General features: G+C 31.0%; 2 protein-coding genes across 2 annotated transcripts in view; one reads left to right on the top strand and one right to left on the bottom strand.

The window, feature by feature from the left end:
- Positions 1-5,104: 5,104 nt before the first annotated feature.
- On the bottom strand, positions 5,105-7,041 carry LOC119675998 (cilia- and flagella-associated protein 20-like). Its single transcript, XM_038087223.1, has 3 exons — positions 6,830-7,041; positions 5,670-5,861; positions 5,105-5,602 (listed from the first exon to the last, which is right to left on the bottom strand). Exons 1-3 carry the CDS (start codon positions 6,911-6,913, stop codon positions 5,222-5,224), a joined length of 657 nt encoding a protein of 218 aa, XP_037943151.1. The 5' UTR covers positions 6,914-7,041; the 3' UTR covers positions 5,105-5,221.
- A 148-nt stretch (positions 7,042-7,189) lies between these two features.
- LOC119667250 (tubulin beta-1 chain-like) overlaps positions 7,190-16,804 on the top strand; it is an 81,585-nt gene continuing 71,970 nt past the window's right edge. Inside the window, exons 1-2 of the mRNA XM_038076541.1 lie at positions 7,190-7,704; positions 7,910-8,836. Of these exons, the coding sequence (XP_037932469.1) occupies positions 7,312-7,704; positions 7,910-8,836 (1,320 nt within the window). The 5' untranslated portion in view covers positions 7,190-7,311. The remainder of the gene's footprint in view (positions 7,705-7,909; positions 8,837-16,804) is intronic.

The raw sequence follows: 16,804 nt of genomic DNA, 5'->3' as shown, positions 1-16,804 counted from the left end.
CGAAAAAAATTAAAAAAATTACCATATAACAGTAAAAATACAAATTACTAATTATAAACAGTTTTAAAAATTAAAAAAATATAGAGAACCATGAATAAATATTTTCGTTAACTTAGTACATTAAATAAAAACTAAACAATCTTTGCAGAATACACAAAGACAAATTAATTATCTTTACTTATAAGTAAAACCAAAGTTAAAATTAATTTAAAAATATTGTATTAAAATAAATGTTAAAGTAATTTAAATTAAAAATATTAACAGAACGAAGAAGTTGAAATGAATTGAATCAAAATCCGAAAAAATAAATTTAAGTAAACAAAAAACAAAAAAAACTCCTACAAGATAAAATCATAAATAAATTTAATAAAAATTAAAATTTTAAAAATTTAATTGCAAGTAATTTTATTTATTTTTAATAAATGTGTAGAAATTGTTGATGGGTATCAATCATTTGATTTCAGTAAAAGCCTCGAGTTAACATATTAACTACTAGAAAATTGTTGGTATTAATATGAAAGATCAGATCTTTCGAGTTATTAGCTTTCCAACTAGAAAATTGCTGGCATCAATATAAAAAATCATGTCTTCTAAGTAGTGAGGTATGGTGATACCACAAGTTATAGTCTTATATTCAGTAATTAACGTTTCTGCATCGGGCGTCCAAATTATTTGACTTTTTGGTGTAGTAAGGCACTTAGAGGGTTTTTGATGAGTCACTATTTCTATAGTAATGCAATTATCTTTACGAAATTGGTTTGCCTAAGGAAAAGGAAATCGGTTCGGTTTAGGAACATGCCTGGTATCATATTTTTTGATTGTCCAGTTTTGATTTAAAGCAGGAGCAGATCACTTAGGTGGGAGTTTCTATATCCGTCGGATGTTAGCTTTGGCTTTCACTTGGGGGGCAAACTGTTTTCTGTTCAATTAGGGTCGGTTAGTAAATAAGTTCTGTTTAAAGATAGATGACATATGTAGTCACCTTTGTTTTGACAGTCGAGTTTTGATCTGGTCTAGGGGAAGAATAAGGGACTATGAGCTTGTTTGTCGTTTAATATTAAAAAACTCCTAAAGCTTTACAAAATATTCGTACTGCTGGGTGTCTTCTCTTCGGTAAGGGTCAGTTGGAAGCAGAAATGAGCTTTATATAACGGAGTGGCACTTTAAATAATGTGAAGTGACTTCTGCAGGTAAAATGTTCAAGTCGTCAATTAGAGTTTAAATTATTAGACTCTAATTAAACTCCGACGGTTAATTGAAACATTAAATTTGTCATGTCGTTATTTGACAACAATAAATTTACATTTCTAAGCTGATCAATCAATTTTTTACATAAATTGTGATTTATTTTAAAGATATATGATTTTCAGATATATGATTTTGTGGCAGAGGATCTCAGTTATCAGGTTCTACTACAACATGGGCTTTGATTATTACCTAAAGTACCTCTTTGCTAATGCTGAGAAATATTTGCATAATCATATTACTTAGATACTGTTGGATATGGTGGGATCCGTTTTCAGGTTGTGGAGGACCTAGTTAGAATATGAGTAAACAACAATGGGCAGGCAACATATAGATGTGCGTTCATTTTTTGTTGTTTTTTTGTGGAATGTATATATCATTTCAGGGAGTTGTCTGTTGCGGGCACAATTAAGTTTCGAAATTTTTATTTCATCATTTTTCTGCCTTTCAGAGCTTCTGTCATCATTGCTGTATGCTGGGCTTTAAATGCGAAATTTTTAAATATAATTAAATTCAAAATTTTCAATATTTTTAGAAAGTATTGTTTAATAGAATTTTTTAAACATTCAGATATTTTTTCGTGTCTTTTAGTAACATTTTAATCGTTATATTCTTCTTACAATTACTGAAACAACTGCAACAACAACAACACCAACAATTGTGGAACAATAAATTTATATTTCGATCATATAACATTTTATTAGATTGGCCATAAAAGACTTCATCACTGATAACTTCGAATCTTATTTTTATTTCTCGAAAACAATGGAAAGAAAACTCCATGACGAACATTAAAACAAAACGAAAACCAGAAGCAAAAGCAAAAGCGTGGGAGTTGTTGGTTGATAAGAGAGAAGCGAAAAAATGACATCTTCATAAGCATTATTTTGATTATGACACTAACAAGTAATGAATGTGGATGAGGGGGATGAGGGGGATGCCGATACTGATGCCGATGCATAGGTTAAATATTACAGTTTAAGGAGGGAAAACAATACAATGAGTACTTGTGGCTCGTGGCTTGTGGTGTCATTATTACACACAAAAGACAAAAGATTTTGAATGTAAGTTGACACAACCAACAACAACAACAAGTAAACAATAACAAGCAAACAACAACATAACGATAAAGTCACAATAGCGCTGAAGTCATAAATAAATAGAAAAACAACAATGACAAGAACAAGTGTAATAAAACAAAAGTACTGATAAGACGTTGAAATGAAAGTTTTCTTGCCTCCCATACTCCCATAGTCCGCACCAGAATCCAAGACCGAGTATCATGACAACAGCAGTAGAAACATCGACTGTGAAAGTGGGCGCAACACAGAAATGGTGGATGAAGCAGTTTTTCTCAAGGCAAATTCCTTGGCTTAACTTTGCGAAATTGCTGATACCACCTCATATGGATGGAAGCTGCGTATCGAAGCGCAGTGGAAGTTCAGAACGCCGAAGGAGCTGTTGAAATGACTTTTATTGTTATGACTTTGGCGGGCGTTCAGCTTTAACGATAGTTTTCCAATAAATTTTTGGTTTTGTCTGGAAAAATTGAAAAGATCCTTATCGTTTTCTAATAGAAAAGCGAAAAGTTTCAGCCCTGCAAGGAAATATGTGGTTTACGGATTGGCAGTATGAGGAGGAGGAATGCATGCTTTCCTTTATTCATTCATATTCGATATTGTTTGTGGGTTAGTAAACATTTTCATTCATAAGCGGAACAGATGAAGACAAAATTTAAAGTTTCATTAATCATCGAACTATTTCCATTGTGTTTTGCAGCCCGTGGGTGAAAATTAATTCATTTCATTTTCACAAAAGCCAATCAATCGACCGTAAAAATTGAGCCACAGTCGCTACCAGGCAACGCACGGCTCGAATTCGAATCAGAACGGAATATCGCAGAAAAGCAGAAAAAAGGAACAAAAGCGTAAAAATATGAACTGTCATTAATCAGAGACTTGTAGTTTGGCAGAGCAAACAATGCGGAATCCGATTAACTGTCTGTCAAAGCAATCAGAACAAAATGGCGACAATGTCAACTTTTATGATTTAAAATGGTAGCAGCAGCGGTAGTAGCGATAAACGTAGAAAATTCAACGTTTAACAGCGGCTAAATTGGTAAAAACATGTGATTAATGATTGTGAAAAGAGAAGTCAACAATTACAATAACAACAGCAACAACACAACAGTGGCAATTACAGAAAAAACAAACAACGTCAAACAACAATTGAAACGGCAATAAAACGTTTAATTGTGCGCATCAAACGGAAACGGAAAAGGGCATTCTGCGGTGTTTGAGTTGCGACAATAACTGCAAATCTGTTTCAGTTTTTAAATACAATATTTGCAAAGTTATAAAAGAAATATTTAAGATTTATCAGTAAATGTACAAATGTTAAAATATTCATTTTAAATTGCAGAATAAGAAAGTTTAATTCTTTGATAATTGATGACTAAGTAGAGAAATCAAAAAATATTAATAAGATTTCTAAATGTTTAAGAGGTAGAGAAAGACTGTAATTAGCCACTGTAGCATCAATAATTATAATTTAATTGAAAAAATTACTTAAATTGAACAGAGCAATACAACATTAACGGGTTTTTTAAAAATCTCCAACCACGAATATGTTCTGTTAACCTTAACCAGCTAAACAAAAAAGATTCTGTTTGCCGACAGAATTAATAGCTTCTGTTCCAGTATTATTTCTCTTATTTCCCTTTTAAATATAATATGGAATCTAAATCCCTTCAAGCCAAAGGTCAAGTATAAAATCCTATTATATTCAGACAGCAGGATATGTGTACGCATCCAGGTCGGTATTCCTTTCTAATGTCTGTTATAAGCTGCTAAGGAAAGATGACTATTTGTGGTTAAAAGAATTAATAAAATTCCTTTCTTGATGGTTGTTTTAAATTTTGTACCAGTAAATACGATAATCTTCAATTGTCTATTCGAGCATCTGAGTTTTAATGTTAAATCAGCAATTTTTAGAATGTAACTTCTATCATAGAATAGGATAGATCAACCGTTCTTACAAACGGTTGATGAATTATCAGTCATTTTAGTTCAACGAGGCAGTTAACACCAATTCATTTTGCCTCACTGTCGGCTGCAACGTGAAGATAAAACCTAAACCATTGTTTTATGATCTTTGCAGATACTAAAAAATACGCTTTTCAAAAACTGAAATAAGAGCAAATCCTTTAAAGCAATGCAAGTTAGGTACCCAATAAATGGATTGGAGATTATCATATACTATGAAGGGTTCGATTCTTCCATATCAAACCCTAAATGATGTTGTCAATCTATTTTCATGTATAATTGAACACACCAACTTGGATCTAATTGATTTTTGGCTCCGTTCCATTGAAGTGATTAGGTTTCTGCACCTCAATCCTTAATTGACGTTAACAATTAAAATCTCACATATTCTCAAACCACTCCCAAACAGTCCTCTTCCCTTACACACTTCCATTACCAAGCCATATCCTAATTTATGTACAATTTTTTGTAAGTCCTTGTATGATCCCAATTTCTTTACAAAGCTCAACAAAATATTACGTTAACAATCTGTTAGTATTTAGTCGCATATGGCATTCTACTATCTGCGCTATTGACGGAGTTACTAAGTACGTGGATATAAAACAAATAAGATGTTTGTAATATCCAAAATTAGGTAAGCAATTCCGTGTTGAAACTTAGCAAACTTGATATCTATTTAGATGTATACTTTAGGGGGATCGAGATCTTGATATATATTAAAGTTATTGGTGATTGTTCTTTGTTTCTCTTTAGATCTCATATCCCTTTCAAAGTTTTGTTAAAAAATATCAAAAATTTTTAGAACGAAATATTTTTATTGAAATAAATTTATTAAAAGGACATTTTTACAGGATTTAAAATATATCTGCTTAAAGATTGATAAAAGTTCCAAGTAAAGGCAATAAAATACAAATTCAGTACATTTTCGTACATTAATTGGGGTCAGTTGCTTCAGAGCGATCAGTCTTTGGAGATGGTGGACGTGCAGATGGTACATTGAAATGTTTACCCAATTTTTTGACCATCGCACGCTTCGGCATCAACTGGTACTCCAGTGGTAAGTCTTGTTCGTTGTACAGGCGATCAGTGAAATAAATACGACGTATGCGTATATTTGCATGAACCTGTAAAGAAACAGTTTCCATGTAATTGGTACCATATGCACGGCGGGTAAAATCTGCCAAATTGAAGTGTATTTGATTCCAGCCAGGTGAAAGAGCCATGGGCATAGAGGTGCTAAACGGTTTCACTGATGTCTTGCTCTGAAAGTTGGAAACACGAAAGCGCCTGCCAAAATTTTGATCATCAATAATCTGCAATAATGGAATGATGAAATGGAAGCTAAAGGGTAGTACAACTAAAGGGTAAATTTTCACTTACCTTGATTTCAAAGGTGAAGTATTTAAACATATTTTTAATAAGCAGCACAAGGAAGGGTAGCTTAATACCAAGAGTTTGCCTCGGTTCACGTGGAATTGTCATAAACATAGTGGAGACATTATTCCCCATTATTTCAAAAACCATAGAACTTATATCTTCATCTATAATTCGCTTGCAATAACCATTCTTGGTCTATAAACAATTGAGATTTGAATCAAATGGAAAAAATGCATAGTTATTTATAGTATTTGAAGGTCTTATACGTTGAAAGAGGATAGATTTTAAGGAAATAATTTATGATTTTCTTCTTTTCTTTAACAGGAAATGCATTTAATGCATTACTAACATTTGCAGCTGATACTGGAATTATTATCGGAAACAGTCATACAATAGAAGAATCATACAATTCCATTTCATATATAAAATCTGTACGCAAAAGCAATTATGTATTCGAAGTTTTTTAAACTATTAATAGCAATCCCGTTCTTGTGTGCATTAATATCTGGATATATGACTCAAAAGTCTGCCGAAAAAAATAAATGGATATATAAGAGAATCTACTACAAAAAGCTGCAATAGTTGATGCATGAATGTAGAATGGAGGAGCCATAATTAAATACAAAGAGAAGTAGAGGTTAAAATGAGCGGATAATATTATGAGAATGCTAGAAAACAACAGCCCACTGAGCAAAATTTTCCCCCACAATTTATAAACAAGAAGAGCAACTGAAGAGCATACAAGGGGTGAATAGATGTATATATTTATATAGGGACAGACATTGATATATAGAATAGACATCTGCAACTAAAATGAAAAAGGAAAAATTTCCCAAGAGAAAGAGTAGGCTAAAAACCTTTAGCGACTATAATGCGAAGCAAGAATACATCCAACTCAAGACAAGGAAACAGGAGGGCGGATATATTAGAAAAAATTTTTTGGCGATGTTTTCGCAATCCACTTACATATGTTGTGTTGTTTGTTTTATCTGAAGCTTTTATTATCAACAGAAATCTATCCTGTATTCCGTCCTCATTAGAGACGTCAGTAATTTTATTATATCTTAAACATCAAATAATCTATTTATCTTATATGTCTTATATGTCTGAGCAAAATGAACTTATTGAAGAAGCTAATTTGAAAAAATAATTTTTATACTCACGTGAACACCCCAATCCTTCAATGGACTACTGCCCAAGCTGTAGAAAACGGTGAGGAAGCCTTTCTGGTAACTGTTTCGGAACATTTTGTTGTTTTTTAAAAATGTGTTTCGATTTTTGTACACAAAATATGAAGGACAAGACGGAGAACAAATTCCGAGAACAAATTTTAAAGAATTTTATAATATTTTAGTTTGACATTTTTGAAAACGAAACAAATTTTCACATTTTTTTAACAAATTTAAAATTTTTAACTTGCATTTATGTTGTTGTATTTTTTATTTGGTATTCGATCGGAGTAAGTCGGAATTTTTGTGATGTTAAAAATAATTTTAGTTTTTCATAATTTTGATTCTTATTTTTTAGATGGTGCAAAATTCTCAATTTATATTTTTGGTTTTTTTAAAAAAATTTTTAGTGATTGTTTCTATATAAATTTTAAAGCGCAAAATTCTTTGTGAAATTATTCGTAAGCGGTTTCAAGATGCGTGAAATAGTTCACTTGCAAGTCGGCCAATGTGGCAATCAAATAGGTTCTAAGTTTTGGCAAGAGATTTCACAAGAGCACGGTATTGATCCGAATGGGGTGTACTGTGGTAATAAGGACCTTCAGTTGGAGCGTGTTAATGTGTATTACACGCAGGGCCCCAGCGCAAACTATGTGCCTCGTGCGGTGTTTGTAGATCTGCAGCCAAGCACTCTGAATTCAGTACGTTCCAGTGAGTATGGCAAACTTTATCGGCCCGATAATTTTATTAGTGGTCAAGGTAGTGCAGGTAACAATTGGGCCAAGGGTCACTATTCTGATGGGATGATGTTGTTAGAATCTGTGTTCGAGGTAATAAGAAAAGAAATGGAAGACTGTGATTGTCCACAGGTAAATATAAAATTGGAAATACAAGCTTTTGAAGTCATAGAACTCCTAGATTTATATATCTCCTAGACTTTTATAATTATTAATCACCAATTAAGTGATGTTCAGATGGTAAATAAGTTCATAAATTTTTAGGACCTACCTCTATTCTATTCAATTTTTTTAATATTGTTCACATTTGAAAGTAATTAAGATAATACGTTTTTAGGGTTGTCAACTCGTTCACTCGTTAGGCGGTGGTACTGGTTCTGGTTTTGGTACTTTGCTAATATCTAAATTACGCGATGAATACCCCAGACTTCTCTTACTAAACTTCTCTGTCTTTTCGGGAAACAAAGCATCAGACATTGTGGTACAACCATATAATTGTGCTTTGGGAATAAGTCATATGATTGGTAATACCGACCAAACAATTTGCATTGATAATGATGCTTTATATAATATGTGCCAGCAGTCCAAACATACTGATTCACTGATGTATTTGGATTTAAATGAGTTGATCTCATCCACAATGGCTGATGTCACGACATGCCTACGATTTCCGGGAAAAATGAGCATAGATCTAAGAAAACTTGCTGTGAACATGGTACCATTTCCACGTCTTCACTTTCTAATACCTGGACATATTGCAATAACGCCTGCCACTACCACAGAAAATATCCACACTGTATCAAATATAATAAGAGAAATGTTTGAACCAAAAAATATGTTGACTACTTGTGACCTTAGATATGGACATTATTTGAGTATTGCCGCTATATTTCGTGGTCGTGTTTCATTAAAGGAAATCGATGACGAAATGTTAAATGTGCAAAAGATGAAAATGTTTCAATTTGCCGATTGGATACCCAATTATTGCAAAACGGATGTATGTGATATACCACGCAGAGGTGAAGAATTCTCTGCAACGTTTCTGGCAAACTCTACATCCGTCCATGAAACATTTAATCAAATAAAAGCACATTTTAGTGCTATGTTTAAACGGAAAGCATTTTTACATTGGTACATGGGAGAGGGCATGGAACAGTTAGATTTTATTGAGGCCAGAAGTAATCTGAATGATTTAATTAGTGAATATCAAAAATGTCAAGAATTGGCAGCAGTATATGGTTCTGAACGTGACTTAGTCCATGAGGTTGTCACCAAATAGAGCTATGGAGTGATTACATACCTATCATCAATAAGTAATCAGTAATCTGTTATTGCAAATACTGTATTCGATATTCTTACCATAAATAACCGATGATATTGATGAAAGAATAATGTAAAAAAACATAATGGGAGAGTACTAAGCAGTTTAATCAACTAGTGAGTGAAGTGAGTAAATTCTCCACATGCACGATGAAAAATGAAATGAAATAAAACATAATGGGAGAGTACTAAGCAGTTTGATCAACTAGTGAGTAAATTCTCCACATACACGAGAGAGAATGAAATGAAATAAAATAGTGGATAACTTATGTAAAATAAACAGAATTAATAAATTCAGAAAAGTAGAGTCGTTTACAGAGAAAATTTCATAATATTATAATCGCTTATAACATGAAGAACTACGAGCGTTTAAAACTGTTGAGACCGTGGAGAAGGTTAATCATCCGAATAATAAAATCAAATTACAATAATTAAAAATTATCAGTAGACGACCGAATAAATTTAATATTTAGCTTTCATATATTTTATAAATACATTTAAACACTACTTAATAAATAAATTATATTAGTTTATACTTCATTTAATTATATAATATAATTATATCTTATAATCTTTATAATCTTTTATCTTATAAGATAACAATATATTAACTCCAATCAAATCTCTATTAAGTCGTAAACGATGATGCAATTGGTTTAATTCTACTTGCCGCATTAATTAATATAAATTTTAGAAACATTTTTTGTTTTTATCTCAAATTTTCGTTTATAAATTTTAAGGATTCTCAGCTGCATCTTCGTATATTTGCCTTTCTAATTATCTTGACAATTTTTGTAAGTAAAATGCAATAATTTGTTGGAATGCTTTGAAGAGCAAATTTTAATTATAACCACGGATTTCTCAAAAATCAAATGTATCCCTTCGGTTGAGTTCTGGGTGGGTTGTGTTATCCTTTCCACCTTGTAATTCAGTGAACAAATTACAAACTTCAAAGCGGGAATTTCATTTGTCAATGTAAGCAGGAGCGACGGATTACATTTTATTCATAGCTTTTGTGAGAAATTTTAGCTTCTGGAGTGCTTGGAAGTGGTTATTTTTAATTGTTTTAAGAATGTTTTAATTAAGAAATTTAAGCGAAAATATTTTCAACATGTGCCCATTGGTATGAGTTGAAAAAGTGATAGCAGACTTTCAGTTCAGTTTAAGAAAAAAGGAATAGTATTTCAATACACAAACCCTTGAGAAGTTATTAAAGAAAAATGTCTAGATGCGAAAGAAAGGGGCCTTCATTAATTTTCTCCTTAAGAACCAACCTATGGTAACAGTATAATCGAAAAAAATATTACTTTGAGAAAAGTATTTGACAAATTTGGTTTATTTGAAAAAAGATGCATCTGTGCTCATAGTCAGTATTTAGTTTATTCAATTGAACATATATGATTTTCATTGACACTTCTTTATTCTTTAGTTTGCTTAGTTTGTTTGTCAGTTAAGTAGAAGAAGTAAAAGTAACACATTTTGTTCAATTACAAAATTAAAGTATTCATAATAAAGTAAAGGATGGTGATGTGAAGAGTAAGAAGAAGGTTAAGCGCACTGGTTCTCATGTAGATGGTAGTTCTACCACAACTCTTGTTTCCGCTGCATATTCTTTCTTTAATAGATAATTTACATCTTCAATTTATCGGTCTTGTAGTAAAACGAAGAATTGGGGTAAACGCTACAAAAATTCTCACTTATTTAAAGTGCGGATATACTAAAGATGTAAAGCTTTTCAATAAGTGCGGTACATCCGGATGTATATCGCGAATTTGTAATTAAAAACGATTTTTGCAGATATGTGAGTATAGAATTCATTTAAGCATACAGGGGCGTCAACTCTATTCACATAAATACAAACGATTTATTAAGCTGGAAAGGTCAAATTATGATCAAATGGTCTTATTTTATTAAAATGTTTACAATATTTTGTTCTTTCAAGAAACTACATAAACTACACTTTAAAAATTCCCTCTTTAAGCTATTAAGCATCGCTTTGGAAGCCTTCTACTCTCGGGAGATTCAAAGAGTGACTTAAAATTTAGTTTGAAAAAAATTTATAAGAATAACAACAAAAACACAGAAATTCCATGTTGTTCTGGACCTTTGCACCTATAGAATACTTTTCAATCTCGACGAATATATGTAAAATAAGCTTTATTCTATACTTATGCGAAAATTGGTTCAGATTATTGTTAGAATGTTTAATCCATAGATGCCATAAAATAATAATTAATTTAGAGGGGTTTTGAATAGCAAAGAAAGAAATAAAGGACAAACACAAAAATTTATTTTAATTTTATTTGTCAGCGAAACTTTAATAAAATTAAAATAAATTTTTGTGTTTGTCCTTTATTTCTTTCTTTGCTATTCAAAACCCCTCTAAATTTTAATAAAGCTTCTTTGTCACCATACAAAGAAAGTCTAGCTTTACAGCAACACGAATACTTTATTCAATAATAATTAATTAAAAAAAATAAAGCTGAATTCATCATTCATTTAGGAACTATAAATTTGAAAATATTTTTATAAAATTAGTTGTTATAATTAAGATTATGAGTTCTTCCCAACATAGTCAAAGCTATTGAAACATCTTTCAAATACTTCATGGAAAATTTTTAAAAATAAAAAATAAAATAACTGCAACACTTCCTTACCCCGACAGAAATATTTTACAATTCCCTCTCATCAAAAAAGTCATGCATAACCTCCTTTTGCAATAGAAAGAAAACGGCTTAAAAATAAACATCTTATATTTGAAAGGATCCATTGTAGGAGTGGCTAATTCTTTTTCTAGTACATAAGCAAATTCCTGTCACAGTACAAAACGTGTACGCCCACTTTTAAAACTATTTTGTCCCAAACGACGAAGCGGACGCACATACTTACATTCCTGTAGGAAACACTCCAATAAGGAAAAAAACGAGTTTAAGAAAATTTCCTCCCGTTTCTTTGTTGTTTTTCACAAGCTGTGGGCTTGTGAATTTAGAATTTAGCGCGGAGGGCAGAAGGCGAATGCTTGAGAGAGCATGTGAATGAGTAAAAGGTTTGAGAAAATTTATCCCTATTTATGTTTTTGTTTTTATTGACCGCTTCTTTAAATATTTTGCTACAATAGTTTTCGTTGTACTGAGTCGCGATTAATCAAAATTGTATAGTTTGCTTTTAGGCGTTTTTTTTTTGAATTAATGCTACATTCACAAAGCGGCAATGAATCGTAATTTGCAGTTAATATTTATTTTACTTTGTGTTTCATTAATTACATTTTATATGCGTAACATTTTTTATGTGGGATTACGCATATCCTTTCACAGATAGACATTGTGTTGCATATAAATTTGTTACAATTACTTTATCACAGCTACGTAATTAAGTGAAGTAAATCAATCAGTTGGGACATTCACAGAAAATTTTGTACCAAAAAAAAAATTATACAGGGTATTATTAAAATAATAAAGAAGATGCTAACAATCAAGTATTTGTAGAAAATATTATTAACTTCTCAAGGCTTTCTGATTTTAGTTGTTAGAAAGAACTAGTATCCATTTAATTAAAAGCATGAAAACATTTATACAAAAACCAATTTGCTAAATAACTCGGTTCTTCATGTCGCATTTGGAAAATATTTGTACACAAGGGCAGTGAATTGAATGTGAATAGCAAGCAAATGATTCAAATTTTTAAGTGAATGACTGCTTGAGTCCAAAAGCAAAATTTACAGCACCAATGATCGCTTAATTCGAAGTAGTAATTGATTGTGACTATGACGATTAAAAACTACTCATTTGTCACCCTTATTAATCACCCTTTATGACTTAAGTGCCCATTACACGGCATCGCCCGATGCCATCGCGCGAGGTTTTCACTTGCCATTACACATTGAATTTTTCGACAATTTTTTAAACATCGCCTCCAGCAAACAATGCCAACATTGTTCAGTGATCAGTATTAAAGCAATCCCTGAAGAGTCAACAGCGGTAGCTATGCGTGATTTCGCAACGAAAAATGACGTTTTATAGTTGAATTTATATATTTATTTTTATAATTTTAATTAATATATTTATTTTTATATATATTATATTTTATTTAATATTTTAAATGTTTTTTTTTCATGTATTTTAATAACAAATTTTCCGTAAGTGCACAATGCAATTAAGATTTAAAATAAAATATTCATTGTAATTTAATGTTTGGTCATTTATATATTTTTGTTATTTTAATTCTTCTTAATAACATGTTTTGGAAATTAAAAAATTTTACCTAGGTAGAAAATACAAATATTTAAAATAAAAAATACATTTCATTCATATTTGCATCGTCTGCTAACAATAAATCATGCGTGCATTTAAATGATGTTTACGCTTCCATTTCTCAAAATAAATGAAATTTTGCATGCCGACAAAATCCGAATGTATACGCAAAAACACGATCGTGTCTGAAGAAATATCAAAATATTTTGATTTTCGTCATGGCATTTCTTAAAATTTCAAATGTTTCTATTGCACAAACAAATTTCGCATTTCATAAAAAAGTGCGAAAAAAAATTCTTATGTGTTTATACGCGCATAAAGGGGGGAAAGCGAAAACATCGTTTAATAGCATGTATGATTTTATTTTTGAGTATATTTGTTGTTTTATCTGGGGCGATGTTTAAAAAATTGTTGAAAAATTGTGTGTAATGGCAAGCGAAAACATCCCACGATGACATCGTGCGATGCAGTGTAATGGGCGCTTTATAAAAGAAAATAAATAAATAAAATATAAGATGTTAAACATTGTATAAACCACTTGTAAAGAATATTAAAATGCAAAGAATCAGATAAATGTTATACAAATGCTTTTCAGTATTTTTGGTTATACGTTACTCTATTCTAAAACAGAACTATTTTCTATTTTCTATTATATATTATTGAAAAGAAACTATACAATTAGCATCATATTTTTTGAAGAGTCAGAAAATTGTAAGTAGTAATATACATATGTATATACGAATGAATATTTTGGGTATTGGGTTTTACTACTTAATTATTTTGATTTAATATTAACTGTAAATTAGATTCAAACAGTATTATATAGGTAGCTATGTTATTTAGTGTCATCCTTTAAAACCGTATTTGCTTTGTTAAAATATGAAGTTTAGATATTGCGTTATGAAAGCGATTTCGATACTCGTAGGCTTCTACTAGTACTTAGGGTAGTATGAATAACTCATTAACGGTACCAGGTCTAAAACGATTTTCGTTTTACTTTATAAAAATGTTTCATAAAAATAAACTGTGTCATTTCTTGATCATTTAATATTATTTATGCTATTCTATTTTCTATTTTTTATAACACTACATAAATATCTAATCGAAAGGATAAGTATATTGCATTTATATTGTTTGAAAGAGAAAACTTTAGTTCACAGCACTTTGAAAAAAAAAACCACAGCTTCTGAAGTAATTAGCAACACCCTGTAAATAACATTGTTAAAATTTTATCTACATGCTGCCTCCACTTAATAAAAATTTTTTTAACATAAAATAAAACTTTTAATCCGAAACGATTATTCTCGCATTTGCTGCATATTTTTTTAACTTGCCACATTTGTTGCTTATCATAAGCTGCCCACATTAACTAAACATAGTAGATCCGTACCCATTCCTCGCCCTGCAGTTACCTATCATAGTGTCCGTTGTAGAGCTTCACTGCTGGCACATGTTTCCATTTTGTTGCAAACAAACTCTAATCGCGGTTAATCTCCAAACAAACGTTCACCAATTTATATTCCACTTTAACTCAACTCCAACTACTACTCCGGTGCCAAGTCACTCCTTCCTTCATGAGAAACTTTCATACCCGCAGGCTGAGCAAACTGCACAAAAGCCGGCTAACTAATGACTTAATTTATCCTGCCGCAGGATTTCAGCGGGCGCCAAATTAACTTGAATTGTTTTTGTTGTGAAATTTCCGCTTTCGTTTCTTGCTCCGATGTGTTCACATGTTTTGTAAAACAAATTTCCGCCCAACAACAGATTCGCCTTGCATTTTTCTTCTTGATTGGATTTTCTTATGTGAAGATCCTTTTGCTACTTAATCGTTTCGCAATCTGTAAATAACTTTTTTCTTCTCTTTGTGTGTGTGAATTTCCAGTATTCACTGTGGGTAATTGTAAATATATTTGTGTTCATAAAATTGACAGATATTAGCAAATCTATCATTGTCATTATCCTTCGATTGTTCTGCTCCTTTTGTTCGGTCCCTTGAGCTGAGTGGGTAGACTTCTTTCTCGGCTTCATCGAATTCTGTTGCTGATGAGTTTTTGTTTAATTTGTTGATTTATGTTTAATTTGCCTCTTCCCTGCGAACACATCGCTTATCCATTGGCTATTGCGGCATGTTAATGCATATGCCAGCTCCCCACTCTGCGCTCGACTTCATGTTTATTATATTGAATTTGTATTGTGCCTGAGGGTTTCAAGATGTGGGTCTGCTTGGACATAGCGCTGATTGTAATAATTAATCGAATTAGCAGTGCCAATGTTTCGAGTTCGCTTGGGGTTTGGAACTCTGCTTTGATTGTGCACCCAAGAAAAGACATGAGTGCTTTTGACAGTGATTAGGTACGTAATGGAGGCATTGGTGCATCTCATTGTAAACATTTCCATTTACAATCGAATAAATTGTCTTAAACAAATTAATTTCATATAAATTATGTTTTTCTATTGTTTAATGAGTTCGGTTTCTGTTTATGAGTTTAATCTTTTTATATTTATTTTATTTGTTTGATTAGAGGTACAAGGAGCCCTTCGAACCAAATGGGTTAATAATTGTAAAACATGCAATTTCAAATTCGTATGCCAATTAACAAATATAATATATTTTTTATGTTGTTTGAAATATAAAAAATAGGAATATGAATAATTTTAAAAATTAATTGTTGAATTGGTTATATTGCATGCATGCTTCAAACATTCACAGTTCTTGACCGATTATCTTACAGATTCGAACAGATTCGACTATAATAAACTCAAAGAAGGAAATAAATTAACATACCTTATAATTATAAACAGATCAAGACATAAGTTCAATGAATAATAATAGAATATTGACATATCTTACATGCAGAATATTGTTTGCAAAATTAATTTTTTCTATTTAATACCAAACAAACAGCTAATAATCAAACTTTTAATAAACATCATCATTCTTTCGATTAAGATTTATGAATTAGTTATGAATATAACCAAAAATATATATTCAGAGTGTGTAACCATAAGGCTATGATACTCATATTTATTTAGGATTATTTTTAATAAAAAATATTACATTTGAAGTAAAGAAGACCCAGTGCTCGATGGATTGATGCATTTTTTGATATGCACTTTTGGATTCTGTTTAGTAATTAGTGGCATGATTTGGTATGTACCTTCACAAAAATGCAGAAAATTGATAAGTTACAGTCAATGGCACCCGGAACATAACATATTCATGAACAATTTGTTTTTCCAAATGACGATGTACATATTTTCGGGTTTTGGTTTTATTATACCTAACTATCCAATCTAAGATAGATGATATGTTTCAGAAAAGTTTTAATTTAATTTGATTTTTGATCTAAAATGTTACACCAATATGAAAGGATATTTCTGAATGACATTACCCTTCAATTTTTGTTAAGTACAATTATTTATATGAATATGTAATTATTTTTGAGTTATTTAAACAAAACACAACATTAATTATTGTAAAATGCTGAAATAATTCGTACGAAACAAAAACCCTTCAAAATGTCCTGAGAACATTAATCTCTAGCAGCAACAGTCAAAGTAAATAAAATTACAGAAATTTACATAAAACTGGTAAAAAATTGTATTAATTTGAATTTTATTAAAAAAGGAAAACAAAAACTCAAATTAAAAAAATACTT

This window comes from Teleopsis dalmanni, chromosome 1 (assembly GCF_002237135.1).
Source record: "Teleopsis dalmanni isolate 2A chromosome 1, ASM223713v2, whole genome shotgun sequence".
NCBI lineage: Eukaryota > Metazoa > Arthropoda > Insecta > Diptera > Diopsidae > Teleopsis > Teleopsis dalmanni.
This window is presented reverse-complemented; position numbering and strand designations above follow the sequence as displayed.